The sequence below is a fragment of the Trichechus manatus genome, unplaced genomic scaffold, assembly GCF_000243295.1.
Source record: "Trichechus manatus latirostris isolate Lorelei unplaced genomic scaffold, TriManLat1.0 scaffold00101, whole genome shotgun sequence".
NCBI lineage: Eukaryota > Metazoa > Chordata > Mammalia > Sirenia > Trichechidae > Trichechus > Trichechus manatus.
Genome location: NW_004444037.1, coordinates 4,677,891 through 4,701,706, shown reverse-complemented (window position 1 = coordinate 4,701,706; position 23,816 = coordinate 4,677,891). Strand labels below are relative to the sequence as shown.

Here is a 23,816-nt window from a genome sequence, read left to right as displayed (position 1 = left end):
GACTACTTATAGATCCCACCTGCAACTACTGCATAGCTCAAAGCTACTGGCAGTGGTGCAGGCAGGCCTCCCTGAGGAAACTACTTGCCCCTCAGGTCTTAAGTTCTGGTAGAGTACATATCTTCACTGTTTAGCTCTTAGAAAAGGGAAGAGAGCTGCTTATAGATGTCAAAATTCACTTCTGTGTACAATTCTAGCTGCAAAACTATTAAAGAATCCCCTATGGAAGAATCACACAGTAACTTTAGAGTCAGACAGGTCAAAATTCCAACACAGGTCAAAATTTCTCATCACTTACTAGCTGTGTGAACTTAATCAAGTTCATCTGTAAAACTTCATGGAATTATTGTAAGGTTAAATGAAGTAACATATAAAAAGTATTCTGCACATTACCTGTTAAACAGTAGGTGCTTAAAAAATGTTACTGTACTTTATTAAAGCTAAGACACCACTAATTATATACTCACCATTACTTTATGTACCACTAAGAAAAAAAAATGCTCCCAATTAAACTATGATAAGCCAATTGTAAGATGCATCCCTATTTCAGAGATGTTAGCAAAACAAACAAACAAAAAAAAAAAGAAAATCAGTCTTAGAATCAAAGGAATAAAGAGGTTTACCCTTTCGCCAAGATTAAGATTTCAGCTAATGAAATCTTAACTACAGTAACTCTTACCAGTAACAAATGCTAAGATGCTTGAAGGATGGAGTTAACCTTATCACCAAGAGACAAGGAGAAAAAGGACAAGAGATAAGGAGATAAAAAGACTCCAGAAGGTGCCAAGGAAACACTTGGAATTGTCACAAATTTTTTTCAGAGCAGCTCTGACCAAATCACACAAAATTACAGCTCGAGATCTGTTAGAACACAAGCCATACACTGCTGACTTTGGCTTAGGTAACACTGATGTACCTTACTTACTATTACACTGTTTGTCCAATACAGAAATTGAGACTAATAGTAATTATGTTTAAGCATAAAACTCCTTTTAATTTAATACAGACCATTACTCTACTAGTGAAGTTTAAAATAGCTTTAAATAATTCGAAATAAATGAGTCTCTAAAAACATACCTGTCAACAATTGAGCTCATTTTACTACAGCTTACGGTAAACAACATAACATATTACGTTTTCGTCTTGTGGTAGACATTTGTACTTCTCCTTGGGTGAAAAGAAAAATAAATGGTCATTAGTTTTCTAATAAATGTACTTCTACAAACAAAATTATCTTGAGAAATACTATATGTCATCACAGAGACTTCAAAATCTTTTTTGTTTTCATTTGTACAAAAGGCTGAAACATTCTTTTCAAGCGAATACCTTTGGCTGAAGCACACTGAGACTTTTTTTCCTTCTAAAAAAAGGACTACAGAAAAAAAAATTCAGGTTCATAATTCACTTTCTATTATATGATAATCAAAATGGGAAAAAAACACTCTTAATATCCAGTATGTACATTATGACTATATCCAGTGCCATCCAGTCGATTCGGACTCACAGCGACCCTACAGGACAGAGTAGAACTGCTCCATAGGGTGTTTAAGGCTGCAAATCTTCACGGAAGGAGACTGCCACATATTTCTCCTGCAGAGTGGCTGATGGGTTCGTCACCAGTGTTCTGGTTACCAGCCGAGCACTTTAACCATTACGTAAGTGTAAACAGTCTCTAATAACACTGTCTAATCAACATGTGTCATCTAGCCAACTAACATTTGTTGAAAGCCTATTTTCTGCTAGCCAGTGTATTAAGTTTTGAGGATACAAGGATGTAAGACACAGTCCCTGTAGGCAAAAATTTGCAATTGAGTAGGGAGACAGACATCTAAATAATTATAGTAAGAGACATAATGAAGTTTTATTGCATAATGGCATTACTGGGAGAGGAACAACTAAGTGTACCCATGGAAATGAGAGACGGGAGACAGAGGAAATAATTCTCGATGACAATGAGTTTGCCAAGTAGTCTAGATCCTTGATACTGAAAATATGGTCCAGAGACCAGCAGGATCAGCATCATCTGAAAGCTTGTGAAAAGGCAGAATCTTGGACCCCACCCTAGACCGAATGCATCACAATCTACATTTTCACAAGATCCCCTTGTGATTTGTATGGCCATTTCAGTTTGAGAAGTCACAGACTAGAGGATAAGAAGAGATAATAGCTGAAAGGATTCTAAGCCTCAAGAATAGTAACTTGCAAAGGCACAGGCTTTCAAGAGATGACAGAGTATCATATTTGAGAAACTAAAGTGGTTTAGCATTTTCCTTAGAGAAAAATATAAACCAAAACAAAAGCCAACCCCGTTGTCACTGAGTTGATTCCAGCTCACAGTGACCGTTTAGGACAGAGCAGAACTGCCCCAAAAGTTTCCAAGGCTGTAATCTTTACAGGAGCAGACTGCCACGGAGCAGCTGGTCGATTCCAACCACCGACCTTTTGGTTAGCAGCCAAGCATGTAACCACCACGCCACTAGGGCTCATTAGAGAAAAATTCAGGCATGTGATAATTTAAAGTTTTAATTACTAGAGCATAAAGTAAGAAGAGGAGTGGTAGAGATGAAGGTAAGAAAAAAATAGAGAAGAGTCTTATTATAAAGGGTCTTATACTCCCATGAAGGTATTAAAACTTAACTGCTTTAAAATTAAATCACAAGCAGGCCTGAAATTTGTCTTTCCCTATTCTATATAGTCTTTCAAAAAGTGTAAGGCAGGTTTTATATGTGTTTAAGATATTATGTTTTATTATCATGGATTAAATATTAAATAATCACTCTTAATTCTAATAAACATCCTAATATTTTGAGATATAAGAAATTCTACTTTAACTATTACCTTTTTAATTTAAAATTTAGAAAATTAATGTGTAATTCTAACTAAATAAGAGAAGATTAAAGGTGTTCTAAGAACATTAGATTGTAAAAACTTTTATCACTGTTTTCAAATGTACCTTTCTGAGAAAAAGAGAATAATCCTTGATAAATGATGCTGCACTGCCTATGTGGTTATGGCTGCAGAAGCAGGGCTGTGAAGGGCTAAGAGTTCTTAAAGGAAAATAAGTGGAGGAGTCAAAGGCAAAAATAAAAAGGACAAACATCAGGATAAAATATATGATTTTATGTGTCTGGGAAAACACCAACAGATAGAACACAGAATTACAGAATTATAGTTAAAAGAGACTTTAAAGGTCACCTCTCTGGTCCTACAAACATAGTTATCATCATCATAATAACAGAGGCTGGTTCTATCACTGGAAGAAAAAGAACAGTGCCAAGATAATAGAGCCAATTTGGGTGAATTAAAAAAGAACAACTTCAGTTTAAAGTTCAAAAGCTAGTTCTGAGAATTATATGACACCCAATATATACTCGTTTAATTATCAAAAGGTAGAAACAGAGCAAACTAGCAAAAAAAAAAAAAAGCCTGAGTATAAGAAGAATGAATCCAAAATAGTTTAGAAGATACAGACTGATGCTTTATTAGACTATTTTGTATTGCTGTTAATGATATTCTTCCAAAAATTATTTGTTGTCCAGCTAACTGAACATAAGACTATATCTGTAACAATCTAGGCCAAGATATTTTCTCTACTTTTTCAATTACAGACATGACATATATCTATATATGTGTATGTGTGTGTGTCACAGTTCAGTGACACTGGTTACATTCTTCAAGTTGTGCCACCTTTCTCAATATCCTTTTCCAAATTATTTCACCACCATTAACATAAACTTGCTGCCCTCTAAGCTTATCTAACCTTTCAAGTTGCTTTTGTCAGTCTGATCACATAAAGATAATTCTAATTCTTTAAAAGAGCACAATACTCAAGGCAAACACTCTTTACTAATTAAGCTAAATTATGTCTGAAGTCCTTCAGTGGTACAAATGGTTAAGTGCTCGACAACTAGCTGAAAAACTGGTGGTTCAAACCCACCCAGAGGCACCCTGGAAGACAGGTCTGGCAATCTGCTTCCCAAAGGTCACAGCCTTGAAAACCATATGGAGCAGCTCTACTCTGCACGCGTGGGATCGCCATAAGTCAGAATCTGCTTGACAGCACCTAACAACAACATTGTTTGGTTTAAAGATGACTTCAGATATAGACAAGCTGTATTTAAGGGAAAAGTAAAGAAAGAAGTGAAATAGGCCTGACTGAGTACCCTAGAGCAATTGCTGGAAGAAGATTCTCCTTAACTCTTTCAAATGGTGTCAACCTCCTTTAGGTGCTGCCCTATTTTTCTGCTTCCTTTTACAGGAAAACTGCTTGTTAGAGTTAGGTATAACTGCTGTTTCAATGTCCTTACTTCCACTGTCTCATAAACTTTTTTTTCCTCCTGTCTTTTTATAATTCAGAAGTGATCAGGTTTAGGATCCATCACCGCCCCCCACTCCCCACCCCCCACTCCCGTATGGCTTCAATAACATAACAAAAGAAAAACTCTATCGCATAAACTTTAGTGTTTATTTTCACCAATGTACACATGTATGAAGTTTAAAGAGTTCAAATAGTATTACAAAACTTGTTAAAAAATTAGAAGTCCTCTGACCTCCCTTTGTCACTTTCAACCACTTCAATCTCTTTTAACTGTTTCTTTCAGTATTTAACTCCCTGTCTCTAATATCTTCTGTTACTTTCTGATTCTTTCACTTTTAGGTGACTGGACAGATGCAGTTTATGCCAGTTAGCCCAGTGTAATTATTAACAGTGTCTCCTTGGACTCTCAAAATGTTCTCAAAAGTGTCTTTTTTGTCAACTACTAAATTTCACTAAGAAAGATAAGAATTTGGCTCTCTTTCACATTCCCATCCTTGCCTCATACACGTGCAAACTTCCTCAAACTCTCAATATCGTAATTTTGGTTAAATGGTTATATTCAGGGTTATGATTCTATAAATGTAATTCACAGCTGAGCCATAATGTATACTATAATTACCTTCCCTTTCTGAACAGTTGTCCCTAGAGCGAAGATTGTTTTGTTTTATTGTTTACCTAGTTTTCTATATACTTACCACCAATTCAGCCTCAAATTCTCCCTGTCTAAATCTACTCTAAATATCTTCAAACATTACATATTCAACAATTTCATCTCCTGTAGTTATTTCTCTTGGAACCTTCTGACCTATTCCTATTGGAACCTGCTGCTCTCTACGCTAGCTGCACAGCTGTCATCTTGCAATCACTATTCACCATCACATCATCATCATGGTGATTCCCTGGATCTCTACTTGAGTGGCATTCTCTATTTCTTGGATCTTCTGGCTTCATCTTTTAGTTTCTTTTTGTTGAGTACCTGGTGGCACCAATCAACACCCATGGAAACAGCAGTCAAGAAATCAAATGATGGACTGCATTGGGCAAATCTGCTACAAAAGACCTCTTTAAAGTGTTAAAAAGCAAATATGTCACTGTGAGGACTAAGTTGTGGCTGACACACACCATGGTATTTTCAATCACCTCATATGCATGCAAAAGCTGGAAAATGAATAAGGAAGACTGAAGAAGAAATGATGCCTTTGAATTACAGTGTTGGTGAAGAATACAGAATATACCATGGCCTGCCAGAAGAAGTAACAAATCTGTCTTGGAACAAGTACAGCCAGGATGCTCCTTAGAAGTGAGGATGGCGAGACTTCATCTCATATACTTTGGACATGTTACCAAGAGGGACCAGTCCCTGGAAAAGAAGATCATGCATGCTTGGTAGAGAGTCATCGAAGAAGAAAGACCCTTGACGAGATGGACTGACACAGTGGCTGCAACAACAGGCTCACACATACCAAGGATTGTGAGGATGGCACAGGGCCAGGCAGTGTTTCGTTCTGTTGTACCTAGGATTGCTATGACTCAGAACTGACTCGACGACACCTAACAACAGCCTGGTGGCACACTGGTTAAGCGCTCGGCTGCTAACCAAAAGGTCAGTAGTTCGAACTCACCAGTCGCTCCTTAGAAGAAAGATGTTGTAGTCTGCTTTTGTAAAGATTACAGCCTAGGAAACCTACAGGGCAGTTCTACTTTGTCCTGTAGGATCACTAGGAGTCTTGGAAGAAGTACAGCCAGAATGTTCCTTAGAAGCAAGGATGGCAAGACTTCGTCTCACATACTTTAAACATGTTACCAGGAGGGACCAGTCCCTGGAGAAAGACATCATGCTTGGTAGAGGGTCAGCGAAAAAGAGGAAGACCCTCAACGAGATGGACTGACACAGTGGTCCGAACAATGGGCTCAAGCATACCAAAGATTGTGGGATGGCGCGGGACTGGGCAGTGTTCTGTTCCATTGTACAAACGGTCTCTATGAGTTGGAACCAACTCAACAGCACCTAACAAAAACAACCAATAACTTCCAAAAAAAAAAAAGACAACAGCAGGTACATTATTTTTTTGAGATTTCACAAGTCTGAAACTGTCATTAGTGTATCCTTAATCAATAGTTTAGTTAGATACTGAATACCAGATTGGAAATCATTCTCCCTCAGAATTTTGAAGGTTCCATTGTTTTCTAGCTTCCAGTGTGGTGTCAAAAAGCCCGAAGCCATTCTGATTCCTGATCTTGTATATGTGACCTATTATTTCTTTCACTCTGGAAGCTCTCCTATGTTCTACAACTTAACAGTGATATGCCCTGTTGTGGATTTATTTCATATCTGTATTGGTCACTCAGTGGGCTCTTTCTACCTGGAAACTTGTATTCTTTAATTTTGGAGAATTTTCTTCAATCATTTCTTTTTCTAGAACTCCTGTTTTCTTTTTCTAGAACTCCTCTATTATTTCAATGTTGGAGATCCTAGTTGGAGATCCTAGTTTTCTTATTTTTTCTCTCCCATTTTCCATCTCTTTGTCTCTTAGCTTTACTTATTCTCTTTTCATTTCTTATTGTTTTTCTTTCATACTTCATCTTATTTCTCTACAAGTATTAAAGGACAGTTCTGTGTTTATCTTGGTATTTTTTACCTACCTACATGGTCTCCATTTCCCGTATTTGGTATCTTCTTAGTTTGGTCTTGTCTCTCACATCAAAGGCTTCCCTCATATCTAGTGATCTCTGGTCACATGCTCATATTTATGGGTGGGGGACTAAAAAGATCACTAGAAGCATTGTGTGATAAGGTCTGTTGATTGTGCACTTTACAGCAGGGATATCAGGTTTGAATATTCCTTTGGTGAATTCCCTACATCAGTATCTTCAGATCTTTTCTCTGAGGCTGATTATAATTCCCACAGAAGAATCTTCTAAACTCTTGCCTGAAGAGTAAAAAAACCTAGTAGCCTGAGTTCTCAATCCTCCTAAAAGTTAATTTTTAGTATAATACACCATTCTCCACTATGTCTGGTACCCCTCTATTTTACCCTCTCTAGAGAACAAATCTCAGTCTTCTGCTGGGATTATGTAAGGGCAAGTTGCCTGGGTTTCCAAAATTAGGAAAAGGATCTATGGAAAATAATTACCTCTTAAACAGATTTGCAACAAATCATCCTGTTCTTAGTCCCATCCTCATTCCTACTTCCAGAAGCAATGAGTGCTTTAATTCCTGAACATTTTAGAGGTTCTATACTGCAAAGTTTGTTTCTCAGCTTTCTCACAGCTGGCTTAGGATTCTAGGATTTGTAAAATAGTTACTACAGTTCCATTTGCTTTTCAGGTTCCAAAATTTTATTGCTACTGTTTCCTCTCCCATTCTCTTTGTCCATGTGCAGTTGTATCTTCTGTAAAAATCCTTTTACTTTAGCTTTAATTCCATTGCAAGAGGAAATGGAATTTAATTGTACTCTGTTTGCCGTCTTTACTGAAAGTCCCTCATTCTCTCTTCATCACTCTTAATCGGGCTTTCATCCCAACCTCTCCACTGAGATCCATCACTCTTCTTAGAGTTATTGGTGACATTCATGTTGCCCAATCTAGTGGCTGCTTTACTCTACCCTCTATTTGACTTCTTAGCAGCATGTGGTATAGCTGGCCATTTCTAAATTCTTTAAATACTTTCTTTTCTTGGCTTCTGTGACAGAATACTTTCTTGCTTTTCCATCCATCTCACTGGCTGCTCCTGCTCCTCTGATTTATACTGACATGTCTCAGGGCTGAATCCTGGGCCTCTTCTTCTCAATCTATGTAAACTTTCTAGATTACTTCATCTGGCCATATGATTGTAAGTACCTCTATATGCCAATGACTCCCAAATCCACACTACTAAACCAGGTGCTGAACTCAAGTTATATATATCCAACTGACTTAATGACATTTCTATAGATAATCTGTTAGGTGTCTGTGTTAGTTATCTAGTGCTGTTATAACACATTAGGCTTTAACAAACAGAGATTGATTTTCTCACAGTTTACCCAAACCCGCTGCCGTCAAGTGGATTCCGACTCATGGCGACCCTGTAAATCCAAATTTAGAGCGCAGGCTCAAGGGGAAGACTTTCTCTGCTGGCTCTGAAGGAAGGTCTTTGTCTCTTCAGCTTCTGCTTCCTGGTTCCTTGGAGATCTCCATGCATCTTGGCATCTATTTTACCCCATCTCTCTCTCTGCTTGCTTGTTTTAATCTCTTTCTATATCTCAAAAGAGACTGACTCAAGATATACCCTACACTAATCCTGCCTCATTAACAGAACAAAGACAACCCATTCCCAAATGAGATTATAACCACAGGCATAGAGGCTAGGATTTACAATACATGTTCTAGGGGTACATAATTCCATCCATAAACAGTGTCCAAAGTATCATATAGCCAAAACAGAACTCCTGATTCTCTTCAGCAAATTTGCTCCTCTCCCAGTCTTCTCTTCAACCTGATCTCCCTATATTCTCCCCCTCACTTACTATGCTCCAGCCACACTTGCTCTTCTCTTCCTTGAGCACCCCATGGTCATGCTTGTTCCCAGTGCCTGGTAAGTTCTTCTCTCAGATCTTCACAAGGCTGATACTTTGCCATTCAGATCTCAACTACAATGCCCCTTCTTCAATGAGGCCTTCTCTAAATCTGATAAAAGCAGTCAACAGTTTCTATCACATTACCTATTTTAATTCTCTGCACAGTAGTAACCACAAATTTCTCATTTGTTTGTTCATTATTTTTCTTCCCTCCTTCTAGAATGCAATCCTTATGAGAGCAGGGACAATTTCTGTGTTGTTCATCACAGTATCCCCAGTATCTAAAATAGCAACTGAAACATAGCTGGTGTACAATAAATAAACCGTATTAAAAAGTAACATAAAAGAAAAAAATTAAAAATAAAACTTTCCTCAAATTAGTGTGCTACGAACAGTTCATGAATTCTTTTATACATTTTTCTGGAAAAATGGCATTTCATGGGTCTCCTATGATACAACCCTTTCTATTTTGAATCTTGGAACTGACTCTTCAGAAAACTCTAGGTTCAATGTATTCTCTATGGCTGACCATCAGTCTCAGAATTCTATTTAAATATGAAAAAAAAAAAAAAAAGACTTATTCAACTTATACAGAAACTTCTCATGAAAAAGTTTTAAACATAATTTTTAAACATAAAATTTAGAATTCTGTCACAAAAACGTACATAAATTTTAAATTCTGTAAGTTGTTTCTAGCAGAAAACTAACTGAATAATCAAGAATAAAACTAAAACTAAAGTTGGTGACACTTTAAATTCATTAAAACTTTTTAATGTTTAAATCATAAAATGTATTTTTATGTAGAAACGTTTAAATATAAATTTAGGGTAGACTTGACTTCTTTCAATGTGCATTTTTATTATAGTAAAAAATTATGGAAAGTAAAGAAAAGGCATAATATACTAGACTAAGGGATGTCAATTACACATTTCAGACCAATATGTATTTAAAGATCAGAATGAATTTAAACTCTATGTTAGAAATTACAAGCAATTAAGAAAGTGAATTAATTAACAGCAAAGAATTTCTTAGGTCTTTTTAATAACAGCCCTTGATACAGACTAATGGCATGATCCAGAACATAATATGTAAAGCATAATTTACATAATAAGTAAAAAACCCCAAAGCACAGGGGTTACCAGAGTATTTACTATTTAACAGGTTTCCTATGAATTAGTCCCCAATAGTTTCAAACATACATTACTTATGATAAAAGCACTCAAAATTTGATAAAAACAAAATTTTAATCAAATGATTGCTTTAAGAATTCTAATGAAAATATACGAATTACTTTCACTGAAATCTCCGCATCAGCTAATATAGAAAAAGTAGTGACCCAATTGTGATTTATGATCCTTTACATACTATTTATTAAGGAGCTAACCGTCCATATTGTGGCTAGTTCACATTCTGTTTCTTCCCCTATCTCCTCCACTTGTTTTTTGTCTACTTTAGTTCTTATTGGCACCTTCAAGGAAGAAAATTAAGGTCAATTGTACTCAGTTAATATTTTTGGTGTAGAATGAACTTAACATGCCTGTCAATTTCAATTAGCAATGTTCTTTCATTAACTAACAAGGAAAATCAGGAGTTACTGGATTCTTACTATTTTTCAAAGTGATGAAAAACGTTATTGCCATCGTAGAAGTGGGCTATCACTATAACGTTCTCGTTAAAATTCTTCTAGGTCATGAGCTCCTTCAAAGATGGGTGATACTTTATTCATCTATTACTAGGACCTATCAGAGTATTTGACACATATTACACTCAACGAATGTTGGTGAATAATTGAGTTTGAGACCAATCCAACTCTGCCACATCAAAGTTAGAGCAAAATTTTACAGTCAAGTTTGCTTCTGTCCCATTCTAAAAAAAAAAAAAAATCAAGAATATACTGCATATGTAATATAATAGTAATAAAAAAGGAAGAACTAGAGATTGAGGGAATCAAATAAAAATAAGAGATTTGAGTCAAAAACACCAGAAGCAATGGGCTTGAATTCCTAAAACTGCATGAAGCAAAATTCAGAAGACAGATTCCAACGTCCTACTTGGTTTTAAGTACGGTAGGATGGAGTTAACCAGTTAGAATTAAAGCTATCAAAACTAGCATGCTGGAGAAGGGGTAAGTATTGAAGTGAAGACCATGGAGACAGAAAAAAGCATAAATGAAAGTCTTTGGATAAGTTACTTAATCTTCCTAAGAACTCTGACCTAAAGGAGCTGTTGTGAAGAATAAAGTAGACAACGTATAGTGATTTAAAACAAAACAAAAAACCATTGCTGTCAAGTCAGTTCCAACTCAGTGACCCTATAGGACAAAGCAGAACTGCCCCATAGGGTTTCCAATGAATGGCTGATGGATTCGAACTGCCGACCTTTTGGTTAGCAGCTGAGCTCTTAACCACCGCACCGCTAGGGCTCCAATGTACAGTGATAAAAAACCAAAACCAAAAGCAAACTCATTGCTGATGAGTCGATTCCAACTCATAGTGACCCTACAGGTCAGAGTAGAACTGCCCTGTAGGGTTTCCAAGGAGCAGCTGGTGGATTCGATCGGCTGACCTTTTGGTTAGAAGCTGAACTCTTAACCACTATGCCACCAGGGCTCTGAATGTATAGTGACAGCTATTATTATTTAACAAAATAAACATGAACGGTAACTCCTCCTTTCAAAATAAAAAGACTTGGTTAAACATTTGCAACATGACAATAGGTTATTATCTTTTCTATAAAACCCCGTTGCCATCGAGTCGATTCTGACTCACAGCGACCCTATAGGACAGAGGAGAACTGCCCCATAGGGTTTTCAAGAAGCAGCTGGTGGATTTGAACTGCTGACCTTTTGGTCAGCAGCCACAGCTCTTAATCACTATAGCACCAGAGTTTCCAATCTTTTCTATACAAGGGTTTTTTTTTAAAGTTATTCAGAGAAAGGCTTAAACCCAGTAACAAAAAAAAAAAAAAAAAAAAAAATGAGCAAAAAGTAAAATTAACGAACCATGAATAAAACAAATGGCTAGGAAGTATAAAAATTATTCCTAGCTAGACATCAAAGAAACGTAAGTAAAAACATGATAGTTAAATATTAACGATTTTTAAAAACGATCCTTCATACATTATTCAGAAAATATTTATTGAGCACCACATATAAGTGTCCAACACTGTGCTAATGCTAATTTTAAAATGATGAATCAGCCAGTCACTGATTTTAAGGTGTTTCCCACAGATATGCACAAGGTACTATGTGAATACATAGAGGGAAACAAGGAAGTTAAGAAAGCCTCCTGGAAGAAGCAATACCTAAGCTGAGACCTGAAGGATGGACAGAAGTTCACCAGGCAAAGAGATGGAGAAATGTGATCTATGCCAAAAGAAGAGTATATGCAATAGCCTGCAGACATAAGAAACAACTGTGATTTTAGGGTACTACAAGTAGTTCACATGTGCCCTGGTGGTGCAGTGGCTAAATAACTAGGCTGCTAGCCAAAAGGTCAACAGTTTGAACCCACCAGCGGCTCCATGGGAGAAAGATGTGGCAGTCGGCTCCTGTAAAAGTCTACAACCTTGGAAACCCTATGGGGCAGTTCTACTATGTCCTAAAGGGTTGCTATGAGTTGGAATCGACTCGAAGACAATGGGCTTGGTTTTTTTTTGAAGATGACTAGACCGAGCTTGGTGATTGATTAATGATCAGAAGTGAGGAGCAGTGATCAGTCAAGGGTATCACCCAAATTCTGGTTTAGATACATCTGTGGGTTGGATAGGGAACACAGAAAGGAACAGATTTGAGAGGAGTGAGAAGGGATCATAATGGAAGCAGTAGGTAATATTTATTGAACAATTACAATGTACCAGGCATTGGTCAAAGTTTTCTCTCATTTAAATCTCTCAACAATCATATGAGCTAGGCTCTATTATTACCTCACATTTTATAGATGAGGAAACTGAAACACAAAGAGAGTAAGTAAGCTGGCCAAGGTCAGCAGTAAAGCTGAGATATGAACTCTGACAGTCTAGCTTGAACTATGCTCTTCATTGTAATGTTACAGATGCCTCAAAAATAGTGAAGACGATTCAGTTTTGGGCAAGAACATATAAAATGAAAAAAAAAAAAAAAGGCTAAGAGAAACCCGATAAAAAATTAACATTTCAAGACAGGCAGAAGAGTAACTGGTAAAATTGGAAGGAGGCAGAGCAAGAATTTAAAGGAATGGGTTCTGGAAACAGCTTTCCTGGATGTGAATTATGGACCAATCACTTTACTAACTGTGGGTCTTAGTCACTTCCTCTCTGTGCCTTGTTTTTTTTTTTTTTTTTCATTTCTGAAATGGAGATGACAATAGTACCTACTACATACAGCTGTTTTAAGGATTAAATTAATAATATGCTACGTGGTTGGGACATGGGCAACAGTAAATGCTCAATAAATTTTAACTATTATTAGTGTTAATAATATTACCAAATAGACTGGGAAAGACCAATCAGAGAGACAGAAGGAACCCCAGAAGATCAGTTATCACTAAAATTAAAGGAAATACTGTTTCAGGAAGTCAACAATGTCTACACTGCAGTGCGGAGAAGATCATGGCTCTAAAGTGTACATTATATTTAATAATAAGAAGTTTGATAACTTTGGTGCGGGAGAGATGAAACAAACACTGACCACTACTTTGAGAGTAAACTAGGACTAGCTCTCTGAAAGGAAATTTGGTGAGATGTACCAACAGCTTGAAAATATCTATGCTCCTTAACCCAGTAATTTCACTTTGAGAAATAAATAACTGGAAGTGTAGCCAAAGTCTCGTATTTAATTTAGTATTACTTAAAACAGTAAAACTAGAAAGAATCTAAATACCCAATCGCAGTAATAATGGCATCAAAATATTTCAAACACAAATTCAAATATACCAAAATTATCAACTGTGGTTACTCCTGAATGAGTTTATGGATGATGTTTTTTATCGTTCCTTTAGTATTTTCTAAATTTTCTTCCATGAACATACATTTCTTTTACAATCAGAAAAAGTTAAGTGTTTCCTTTTTTCTTTTAACTGTCCAATACTAGAGCCCTGGCTATACATAAAGAAGCCCTTGTGGCACAGTGGTTAAGCGCTCGACTCCAACTGAAAGGTCAGCGGTTTGAACCTACCAGCAGCTCCACAGGAGAAAGATGTTGCAGTCTGCTTCCGTAGGTTTACAGCCTTAGAAACCCTATGGGGCAGCTCTACTCTGTCCTATAGGGTTGCAATGTGTTGGAATTTGATTCAACAGAAAAGGGTTTAGTTTGGTTTCGGTTTTATATACATAAAAAGAACACTCCAGAGAACAAAAACATAAGTAACAGAGATTATTTTCCTATGTACCATTCACATAATTAAAAAAAATAATAAAATAAAACCTTTCACTTTCACCTAATTAATAAAAATAATTATTAATTTAAAAATGGTTAATTCCAGAACCTGCGTTAAAAAATGAAAAACTTATATTTTTATCTAACCTAATAACCTACTGACCCACTGACCTACTTTGGAATTTAGGTTAGTTAAATCTGATATCACAGATGTTTCTGGGACTGATGGATCTATTAACATTAATTAAAAGTAGTGCTAGCATAATATAAAACCCAAGCAACAATCTTTAACTACATTAAACACCACTTACCAAAAAACTGCAACTTGCTTCTGCAAATTACTGAGTAAGTGTTTGTATTATAGCTAAAAAGATGACTATTTCTAAGATACCAATGTTACTTTGTCAAGAAAGACCCAAATACTTTTAAAATTAATTTTTTAATATACGGGGAAAGATGAAATTAAATAGTAGTTCTCAATTTATTCCATATTATAAGGGAACATTAGCTTATTATAACCGATACAAAATTTTAGCAAGATGAAAAACATTCTCCATTCTACAGCAGTTACTAAGACTAACTTTAAACTTGACATTATAATACCCAGACACACATCCCAAATCAAAGTGTTATAAACTAGACCTCTTAGAATCAGAGAGGATCTTGCTCAAGATAAACTAATCATGTAATACTTTGGGCCAAATGATAACAGAACTCTAGCTGGTATCAAAACATAAGGTTACTTCCAAAGCCTCATTAAACAGAAAGCTAAAAAAAAATCAATACAGCTCTCTTAGTGGGACATAAAGCTATCTCCAATAATTTAAGTAAAATTGTTTCAAATAATATTACATCTGAGGTCCCTATTCATGGAATGGACTGGTCAATGGACTAGCCTGGTCCACAGAAAACCAGAGCACCTTATTGCCTTTTCAGAGATGAGAAGACTGAGCTCTGAGCCTGTCCCAGCTCAAATGAGTTCCATATAAACAAGATCTGAAGGTATTGGGACAGCTCAAGCCTTAACAACAGAGTGAACCCCACAGTGAACCATAACCCTGAACTCAGACCACCCTGCCTGTACCTGGCCTCTACACAAACATCAACAGGAAGGAAGAGGGGTTCCTGTGGTGGGTACAATAATCGCTCCCCCAAATATGTCCATGCCCCAATCCCTGGAACCTGTGAATGTTACTTTACTTGGCAAAAAGGGACTTTGGACATGTGATTGAGGTTCAGGATCTTGAGATGGGAAGATTATGCTGCATTATTTGTGTGGGCTCAATGTAATCACATGAACCTTCAAAAGCAGAGAACCCTTCTGGACTGTGGTCAGACATACGAGATGGAAGAGGGTTAGAGATGCAACACTGCTGGTTTTGAAGATGGAAGAAGGTGGCCATGAACCAAGGAAATGAATTCTCCCCCAGAGCCTCCAGAACAGAACACAGGCCTGTGACACCTTCAGTTTTGCCCAGGGAGACTATCTGACTTGTGAGCTGCAGAACTATAAGGTAAACTTGTGCTGTTTTAAGCCATTAAGTTTGTGGTAATGTGTTACGGCAGCAACAGAAGTTCTGGCTGCTCTGACAAATCAGCCTCACCAGCCCCTCTGTGATGGTTAAGACTGTGTGTCAACTTGGCTGGGCCATGATTCTCAGTGTTTGTATGTGATCACTCCCACGACTGAATATGCCGTGAGTAGCCAATCAGATGAAAAGGAGTTTCCTTAGGCGTGTGGTCTACATCTGAATACAAGCAGACATTCTGGCTTTTTGCTCTCTCTGGATCCTGCAGCTGCCTCCTGTCATCTCACCTCTGGTTCTTGGGACTTGAGCTGTCAGCTTATCTGCCAAACTTGGGATTTGTCGATCTTCACAGACTGTGAGCAGAGCCTTGCTCTCTGACCTGTCGAACTCAGGGTTTGCCAGCCCCTGCAGCTACATGAATAAGGAGAAACCTTGCAGTCTTGCCTGTCGATCTCGGAATTTGTCGACCTTCGCAGCCTGTGAGCGGGAGCCCCGCTCTGTGACCTGCCGATCTTGGGCTTGCCAGCTTCTGCGACTGCATGAATTGGGAGAGGCCTCTACCTTGATCCACGGACTTGGCACATTCTAGCCTCTACAGTTGCGTGACCTGTTTCCTTGACATAAATCTCTCTCTATATATATTTACATGCTTTACTGGTTTTGCTTCTCTAGAGAACCCAGCCTATGACACGCTCTCCTAAGTGTTTGCAACAATCTGCCGAGGAGGCCATCAAGACTAATCCCATTATATCCTACATTCTTTTTATGTCAGTCACCATGAGAAGCCCAAGACTCCAAGTCATCCGCCACTCACCTAGACTCTCATCCCTATTTGTTGTTGTTAGGTGCCATCGAGTTGGTTCCAACTCATAGCGAACCTATGGACAACAGAATGAAACAATGCCTGGTCCTGTCCCATGCCCACGATAGTTGTTATGCTTGAACCCATTGTTGCAGCCACTCTGTCAATCTGTCTCACTGAAGGTCTTCCTCTTTTTCGCTGACCCTATACTTTACCAAGCATGATCTCCTTGTCCAGGGACTGATCCCTCCTGACAACGTGTCCAAAGTATGTAAGACGCAGTCTGGCCATCCTTCCTTCTAATGAGCATTCTGGTTGTACTTCTTCCAAGACAGATTTGTTTGTTCTTTTGGCAGTCCATGGTATTCAATATTCTTGCCAACACCACAATTCAAAGGCATCAATTCTTCTTTGGTCTTCCTTCCTCATTGCCCAGCTTTCGCATGCATATGAGGCGACTGAAAATACCATGGCTTGGGTCAGGCGCACCTTAGTCTTCAAGTCGGCATCTTTGCTTTTCAACACTTTAAAGAGGTCTTTTTTAGCAGATTTTCCCAATGCAATGCACCTTCTGATTTTTTGACTGCTGGGTGGGCTCTAACCGATAACCTTTAGGTTAGTAGTCAAGTGCAAGTCATTTGTGTCACCCAGGGACCTTTTTATCACATTACAAAGCACCAATTTTCCTTTCTAGCTTTAGTCTATTTCTGCAGCATCACCTCCCAAACTATATTCACTGCACACCTACTCTCTATTTTCTAGCCGTATGAAATTTCCCATCATTTCTATGAAGTAGAAAATAAAGATTCCTGGGTAAATTAATGCCCGTAAGTGCCCAACATATTATCAACATCAATGACTTCTTAATAAAATAAACCAAGACTGACATGCTCAAGAAAATCATTTTGTCATTCACATCAGGATTCAACTAGTAACCATATAAACATCAAGTTGTTCAAGAAAATAAAAAACCAAACTGAGGTACCATGTATTAGTTTCCTACAGCTGCTTTAAGAAGTACCACAAACTTGATGGATTAAAACAACACAAATTTATTATCATACAGTTTTTCAGATTATTAAGTAGTCCAATATGGGTCTTTGTGGGCTAAAATCAAGATGTCAGCAGTTTTATTCTAGCGGCTCAAGGGGAGAATTTATTTCCTTGCCCTTTTCAGCTTCTAGAGGTTACCTGCATTCCCTGGCTCATGGCTCCACTCATCCAGCATCAAAGCCAGCAACTGGGTCAAGTCTTTCTCAGGATACCGTCTGGTTCTCTCTTATTCTCTCCTCTGCTTCCTTTTTTCCTTAGATGAACCCCTATGATTACACTGCATCCACACAGAAAATCCAGGATACTCTCCCCATCTCAAAGTCATCTGATTAGCAACCTTAATTTCACTGCAACCTTATTTCCTCTTTGCCATGTAACTTAACATACTCACAGGTTCCAGGAATTAGGACATGGACATCTTGAAGGGCCATTATTCTGCCTATTACGTACCATGACCCAACAAGTCACTCTTTGATAAAGACAAAATAAACTATCTTCTGGAGAAAATGAAAAGTTAAAGAATAACTTGAACTATTAAGACATCAAAAAAACTATTACCACCACACCAGTAAGTTCTTAATTTCTTAACTATCTTTTCCGTTCATGTTTCTGCAAGGGAATAAAAAAATAATGTGAATGACAATTCATGCTGCATGAATTGCTGCAACTGGAAGTCTAACTTTATTGCTGTATGGCAACAACAGGTTCTGTGGATGTTTTTGTGGAACCAAAAGTTTGTTAGTTTAATGCCCAAATAAATATGAGAACATATTTTCCTTTTTGGACAACTGTTGGTTTATGTGCTATACACCATATACCAAAATGGCATAATTTATAAGTGTGACACAGAGGCCAAACAAAATGAATTAAACTCCAGCCTTTGTTTCTAACACGATAATAGGCTATTATTTTAATAAAGCCATGTATGTGAATTTCTGAAACAGGTCCCCAGAAAACAAGGGACACATTTATATCAATCTAAAAGAAGTACAGAATTTTATCAGTGCTATAAATATCCAGGGAGTCGTTATGAAATTTAATTATTAAATAGTATTACAAAATATTAACAAAGATACGCTTAGGGCTGCCTTAGGAGATATTTGATAACTTAAAACTAATACGTATAAATATAATGAAAATATTTTCACATATTATACTCTATCAATAAGGCCAATGGATCCCCTTCAAATGGTACTAGAAATGTATCAGGTTTCAAGGCCACAAGTATTCCTCTAATTTCTTACAGTGTAATCACTTCATAAAAAAACAGTTGTTTTGACCTATTAAAACTTGGGTAAACTGCCAGGTTGCTTTTGTGCAGCCAAGTAGGCCAAGCAAGTTCAAAACCATCTGTAAACTAGTTCAAATACGTTTAGATGCATCCTGAACCAAAGATTACACAGAAAACAACTACCATAAAGCATTTCTTCTTTACAAAAATAATTAGTGTATCTAAATTTGTATTCTGGATAAAATCTACTCCCTTTAAATGGTAAGAGTTTGCCATACAATTTATATACTTCCTATCCATTTTCACATACCTCTCTATCCCTGTTTACTTTCAAATAAGTAAATATAAATGGGTATATGGGGTCACTTAGCTGACTACTTCTTTTTTTTATGCACTGACATTAATTTCTTGATCCATCCCCTCAAATGACATGGTCTCATAATATGACAGGCCCGAATCTGTGCAGCAGCAAGGGAGATGAGCTCAAATTGCACAGACCCATCTTCTCTGCAGAATGCAAGCAGAAGGATAAAGGACTCTGTGCAGATGGCATATTCACCAGCCAGAAGGCTTGTAACCAGATTTCACAGGATGTAATACGGACTTAAACATTAGAGAAGAGAGACATCCTTGAGATAGAAGACACAGGATTTGATAAGAATCTGGTAATCCAAGACTCCTATATCCAGGTAAAAGGAAATTACTTTCCAATCATGCAAGAGCTTAGAAAGAATACCGACCATCCAAATGGTATACAGGCAGTCCCCAGGGTATGAACGAGATCCATTTCTAACTGTGTCTTTAAGTCAAATTTGTAGGTAAGTCGGAACAGGGGTATAGGTTTTTATTTAGACTTACTTTAGTGCAAGAAAAGGCTGAAGCCTTTTCAATGATTTAAAAGCAGCACGTTCAACAAGTGAAGGTGATTGTGATGAAGACTTTGTTTGGAGCAGGGTTTAGTTCAATGATTTCAAAGGGAGGGTAAATTAACTCAGCATTAAAAGGCAGGTATAAGTTGTCCATAACTCTGCTGTTCATAACCTAGGGACTGCCTGTATTTGAAGAAATCTTTTAATTAAGAGAGTTAAATGAGACTAACGATCTCAAGAGAGAAGAAGATGAAGACTACAAAAAACTAAGAGTGAATAATAAATCTAGAAAAATGTATGGTCAAATTTAAATTAATACCAATAATATGATTCATACTTGTAACTTAAAGGTTAAGTGGGAATCTTGCATCAGAAGAGTCAATATTATAAGGTAGGATTTCTCAACCTCAGCACTAGTGACATTTTGGACTAGGTAATTCATAACTGTTAGGGATAGTCCTTTCCTTTGTGGGATAGATGCCAGTATCAACCATCATCCCTGTTGTGACAAACAAAAATGTGTCCAGGCATTGCCAACTGTCTCCTGGAGGGCAAAACTGATCCTTGGTTGAGAAGCACTGTTATAATGATATTAGAACTAAAGATGCTATGCCTACCAATTTGAAAATATCTAGACTCTGAGTTCTATTAACATACCCTGGAGAATTTTAATTTTTTTAAGTTCAGACTGCAAGTTCCATCTTGCCTTCTATGGATGGTGGTTCCAACATAAATTCAGTTTTCAAAGCCTCTACTATGCTATTTGGGTTTGTTCTCTGCATCACCCAGCGGTAAGTCTGGGATTTGAGCAGTAGTTTGTATCATAGTTCAGTTCTCCAAGCTTCTGCTACATTTCTTTGGATCTGTACCGTCTGCACATGTAGCTCACTGGTGAGGTGGAACTTTTGTGAATTCATACACAGAATTAGGGAATCTCCACAGTTGAGAGAAAAAAAGCAAAAACAAAGTTAAACAAAACAAAACACGGAGGAGGAAAAGATGGCAGCATAAGCAGTTGTGTGTTCCTATCCCCCCAAAACAAATCTAGAAGAAAGCAAATGAAAATGGTGAAATTGACAATCTCAGATACCAATAAAGGGTAGGATGACCAAAGTGAACGCTGAATCAAGAAAAAGGTAACATATAAACAGAGAACAGTGGTGCTCCCACATCTGAGCTCCACCCTCCTCCCTGGCTCAGTACGGTTGTCTTGGGGCAGAGGCAAGGACTGGCATCCCCAGCAGTGAAAGGCATAGCTAACAACCAGCAGAGTGTGGGCCAGTGGGTGGGGAGTCTTGAGCTGCAGTGGCACAGCCAGTGCCCCCAGGCAGGAAGCCTAACAGTGAAACAGCTACAGCAGGCACTCCTGGCCAAGGAGTCTGGTGGTGAATCTGCAATAGCTGTCATTTCTAGGAGGAGAGTCTGGACCTAGAAGTACACAGCTGGCACTCCCAGGCAGGGAGTCTCATGGTGAGTCTGTAACAGCAGCCACTCCCAGATGGGAAGTCTGGGGTTGGAGCTCCACAACCAGTGCTCCCAGGCAGGAAGTAATAAGGTCAATCTGCAACAGCTACTGTGCCCAAGGTGGGAGTCTGGGGCTGGACCTGCACAACACTCCCGTGTGGGGAGCCTAGGGCTGGAGTTCCCTAGCTGGCACTTCCAGGAGAGAGTCTTGGGCTAAATCTATGACAGCTACTGCTCCTAGGTGGGTACTCTGGTAGAAAAGCTGCAAGGTCAACATTCCCAATCAGGAGCCTAGTGGTAAAGTGGCCACAACTGGCACTCCAAGGCAGAGAGTCTGGTGCAGGAGTTGAATAGCAAGCACCTCCATTCAAGGAGCCTAGAGGTGAATGAGTGATAGCTGATGCCCCCAAGAAGGGAGACCAGTAGTGAAGTGGTGACAGCAGGTGCAAAAAGATGGGGAGTTTGATGTTGAAACAGAGATCTACAATATTCAATAATTTAAAATAGTAATAATAAAGAAGAAGAGTAAACCCTAGGGAATGGGAAGAAGCTAATCTCCAGAGTTACCACAGTATAATAGTTTTAAGTGTCCCAGTTTCAACAAAAAAAATCACAAAGCATATGAAGAAACAGAAAAAGACGGCCCATGCAAATGACCAAAATAAAGTAACAGAAACTGTCCCAGATGAAGGACAGATAATGGACTTAAAAGACAAGAACATTAAAGCAACAGTACTAAGTATGTTCAAAGAATTAAAGGAAAACATGGAAAAAGAAATAAAGGAAATCAGGCAAACAATACAAGATTAAAAGAAAAATTTCAATAATGACAGAAATTTTTAAAAAGAACCAAACAAAAATACTGGAGCTGAAAAATACAATAACAGAAATAAAAAATGCCCTAGAGGGGCTCAACAACAGATTTGAATTGACAGAAGAATCAGTGAATTTGAAGATAGGTTAACTGAAATTATTGAGTCTGAGGAGCAAAAATAAAAAAGAATAAGGAAAAGTAAAAGTCTAAGGGAACCGTGAGACACTATCACGCAGACTAACATACACATTATGGAGTAACAGAAGGAAAAGAGAGAAAGGGGCAGAAAGAAAATTGGAAAAAATAAAGGTCCAAAACTTCCTAAATCTGATGAAAGATACAAATCTACACATTCAATAAACTCCACAAATTCCAAGTAGGATAAATTCAAAGAGAGCCACACCAAGACATGTTATAATCAAACTCTTGAAAAACAAGTATAAAGAGAGAATTCTGAAGCAGCGAGACAAGCGAATTATCACACACAGGGTATCCACAATAAGATTAAATGTCGATTTCTCCTCAGAAACCATGGAAGCAAGAAGGCAGTGGGATGGCATAATTAACATACTGAAAGAAAAGGACTGTCAACCAAAAATACTATATCTGACAAAACTGTCACTCAAAATGAGGACAAAATTAAGACATTCCCAAATAAACAAAAGCTGAGGCAATCTGGTACCACTAGATCTGCCCTAAGAAATGCTAAAGGAAGTCCTTTAGATGGAAAAGAAAGGACATTAGACAGTAACTCAAAGCCATACATACAGAGACCAAAAAAAAAAAAAACTCCATTAAAGGTAATTTCTTGGCAAGTATAAGGGCCAGATTTAAGGTATTTTTGGTTGCTAAATAGTTATTATGTCCTTTATTGCTTTATAATGACAAATGCATAAAAAATAAGTATAAATTTATGTTACCAGCAAAAAACCCACTGCCATAGAGTCAATTTTGACTCATAGTGACCCTACAGGACAGAGCAGAACTGCCCCAGACGGGTTTCAAGGAGAGGCTGGTGGAGTCAAACTGCTGACCTTTTGGTTAGCAGCCGAGCACTTAACCACTTCACCACCAGGGCTCCAAATTTATGTTACGGGATAACAAAACAAAACCCACTGCCATCGAGTCGATTCCAACTCATAGTGACCCTACAGAATGGAGTAGAACTGTCCCACATGGTTTCCAAACATCTAAAATTAGAAACAAAAGTGGGAATATTTCATTCACCGACTCTACAGAAATAAAAAGGATCATAAGAGAATAGTATGAACTGTCCACCAACAAATTAGAAAATTTAAATAAAATGGACAAATTTCTAAAAATAAATAAACTACCTACACTGATTCAAGAATAGAAGATCTCAACAGACCCATAAGAAGTGAAGAGATTGAATCATCATCAAAAACCTCCTAACAACAACAAAAAAGTCCTGGACCAGATGGTTGTACTAGGGAATTCTACCAAACATTTATAGAAGAAGTGACTCTAATCCTACTTAAACTTTTCCAAAAAATGGAAGAGCACACTTCCTAACTCATTCTATGAGACAAACATTACCCTAATACCAAAGCCAGACAAAGACATAAGAAAACTACAAAACAATATCCCTTATGAGTATAGACATAAAAATTATTAACAAAATACTAGAAAACTGAACCCAAACACATTGTAAAAGGATAATATACCATGGTCAAGTTGGATTTATCCCAGAAATGCAAGAGTGGTTCAACATTAGAAAATCAATCAATGTAATACATCATATTCACAGGCCAAAGAAAAAGAACCTCATGATCATCCCAATCAATGCAGAAAAGGATTTTGACAAAA

At 37.6% G+C, this 23,816-nt stretch overlaps 1 protein-coding gene across 6 annotated transcripts in view; it reads right to left on the bottom strand.

The window, feature by feature from the left end:
- Positions 1-23,816, bottom strand: part of CLOCK (clock circadian regulator) — a 144,599-nt gene that overhangs the window by 60,413 nt on the left and 60,370 nt on the right. For 5 of the 6 annotated variants that reach the window (XM_023737328.1, XM_023737331.1, XM_023737329.1 and 2 more), the window contains one exon: positions 1,078-1,167. In XM_023737328.1, coding sequence (XP_023593096.1) covers positions 1,078-1,124 — 47 coding nt within the window. In that variant the 5' untranslated portion in view covers positions 1,125-1,167. The remainder of the gene's footprint in view (positions 1-1,077; positions 1,168-23,816) is intronic. The other variant, XM_023737332.1, reaches the window with a different exon arrangement.